This window comes from Terrapene carolina, unplaced genomic scaffold, assembly GCF_002925995.2.
Source record: "Terrapene carolina triunguis isolate 2854851 unplaced genomic scaffold, T_m_triunguis-2.0 Scaffold555, whole genome shotgun sequence".
In the NCBI taxonomy this organism is placed as follows: domain Eukaryota; kingdom Metazoa; phylum Chordata; order Testudines; family Emydidae; genus Terrapene; species Terrapene triunguis.
Window position 1 is genome coordinate 1130 of NW_020664906.1, and position 1945 is coordinate 3074.

Below are 1945 nucleotides of genomic sequence, written 5' to 3' on the forward strand. Positions count from 1 at the left end.
TATTGAATGTTATGATTAATAATCTAATAGTACGTATTTGAGAAATCCTTTTATTATATTTAAACGTGAACAAAATGATCATTAAAAGAATTTTTCTTTGCGATAAACTTGAACAATAATAAATTAAATATATCCTAGATACTTAATATACTTAATATTAAATATATTTTATTTACTATAAAGTATATAAATCTCTATTTTAATAATGTATTAAATATCAATTTTACGGTCTTATTTTTAAGATTGAATAGACTCAGTCACATATGTATTTAATATATTAAATCTGTGATTATAGAATGTGGTGAGATACATGAAATCGTTATGTCTAATACTGATTGTATATCAAATAGAGATCTAATATTAATTGTAGTAAAGATAAATTGTACTATATCATTTTAGCTAATATATAATATATACTGAATAAAACAATATAACCGCTGAATTATATCTTGTGTACTAAACAAGATAGCTCTGTTAAAGTTAATATCCGTTCTAGATTTGTAATACATTTACTATGTATATTTTATAGTAAATAGAAAAACTACGATGTATGAAATAACAATAGAATGTTTAACGTTACTATTGTTACTGTATATTATAGATAAGTGAAATTTAATGTGATTTAACATTATATATTAAATTTATTAATAAGGTAGTTAGCTATGTGCTATAATTTAATAGTAAATATCCACTTTAATAAGTATTAATTGAACAGGACTCGCGAAGTGATCCCGTGTTGAATACGCGGTTTTCTCCTCTCTGTATGGCCGGGAGCTGTGTCTGGCCTGGGCTGAGCCGACGAGACACCAGGCAGGGAGGTGCTGCCGGTGCCGGGCCGGGCGACGTTGGGCTGATCCCGGCCCGTGCTGGGTGCCCCGCGGCAACCTGCCGAGTCCCTGTTCTTGGCCGAGCTGGGTTTTCCTGCCGCCCGTTTTGCCGGCCAGTTCCAAGCGATTCGCCCCTGACTTCGGTGGCTCCCGGTCGCGATTGAGGGCTTGGAGACGCCAGCCCAGCTCCGGGCAGGGCGGGGATGTGCCCGGGGACAAGGCCCGGTGGCTCTTGGTGCTGTGCCGAGGGTGGGGCTGGACAGACGGACGCCGCCAAACCCAGCTCTCTTCTCCCCCCTTCAGGGAGGCTACAACTTGGTGTCGATCTCCGAGTCCATGACCATGTGCACCCGGACCCTGCTGGGGGACCCGCTGCCCGAGCTGGGGCGCCTGCGAGCTCCACACCCCAGCGCCCTGCACTCGCTGGCCCGGGCGAGCGCCGAGCACCGCAGATACTGGGCCTGCCTCCGACTGGACGGTAAGTGCACCCCCTCCCCCCCGCCAGTGCCCCGCCCCCCCCCCCCAGCGCTGAGCCCCTCACAGCGCGGCCCTCACCCCCAGCGCCGAGCCCCCCCCAGCGTGGCCCCCCTCCAGCACCGAGCCCTGCTTGCCAGGGGAGAGCGCCCCCTGCCCAGCGCCCGGCCCTGCCCCCTGCTGCCGCGCTACGTAATCTCCATCTCCCGCAGTGCCGATCCGGGAGGACTCAAGGCCCCGATCCGGGCAGCCGGGCCCCATCCGGGAGGACTCCCCACCAGAGGATCCCTCCTCCGCTGATGACATCCTGAGGCTGGGAGCCCAGCTGAGCCCTGACTCCACCCTGCTGGGCGGGGCTTCCCCTGGAGGGGAGGAGCCTACAGCTGCAGAGGCATCAGAGGTAGGGCGGGGGAGGGGATCTATTAAGGGGGGGTTGGTCTGCACTGGATGCCCTGGGGTGGGGGATGGGAGTACCCTGGGGATCGGGGGTGGTCTCAGCTCACGGGTCTTTTCTCTCCCAGGACCCCCCCAGCCTCCTGGACGAAGCAGCCGCCCTGCTCCCCTCCCCCTCCGTCAGCCTGGGGGTGGAGTTCGCAGACACGGTGAGGCCCTGACGTGACCGCCCCCCCCCCCCCCCCCCCCCC

General features: G+C 52.3%; 1 protein-coding gene across 1 annotated transcript in view; it reads left to right on the plus strand.

Moving 5' to 3' along the window:
• The window catches only part of LOC113407942 (histone deacetylase 6-like), a gene marked incomplete at its 5' end in the record, with an annotated part of 4950 nt that overhangs the window by 1016 nt on the left and 1989 nt on the right, over nucleotides 1–1945 (plus strand). The window contains 3 exons of the mRNA XM_026658968.2: nucleotides 966–1305; nucleotides 1514–1701; nucleotides 1823–1903. Coding sequence (XP_026514753.1) covers nucleotides 966–1305; nucleotides 1514–1701; nucleotides 1823–1903 — 609 coding nt within the window. The remainder of the gene's footprint in view (nucleotides 1–965; nucleotides 1306–1513; nucleotides 1702–1822; nucleotides 1904–1945) is intronic.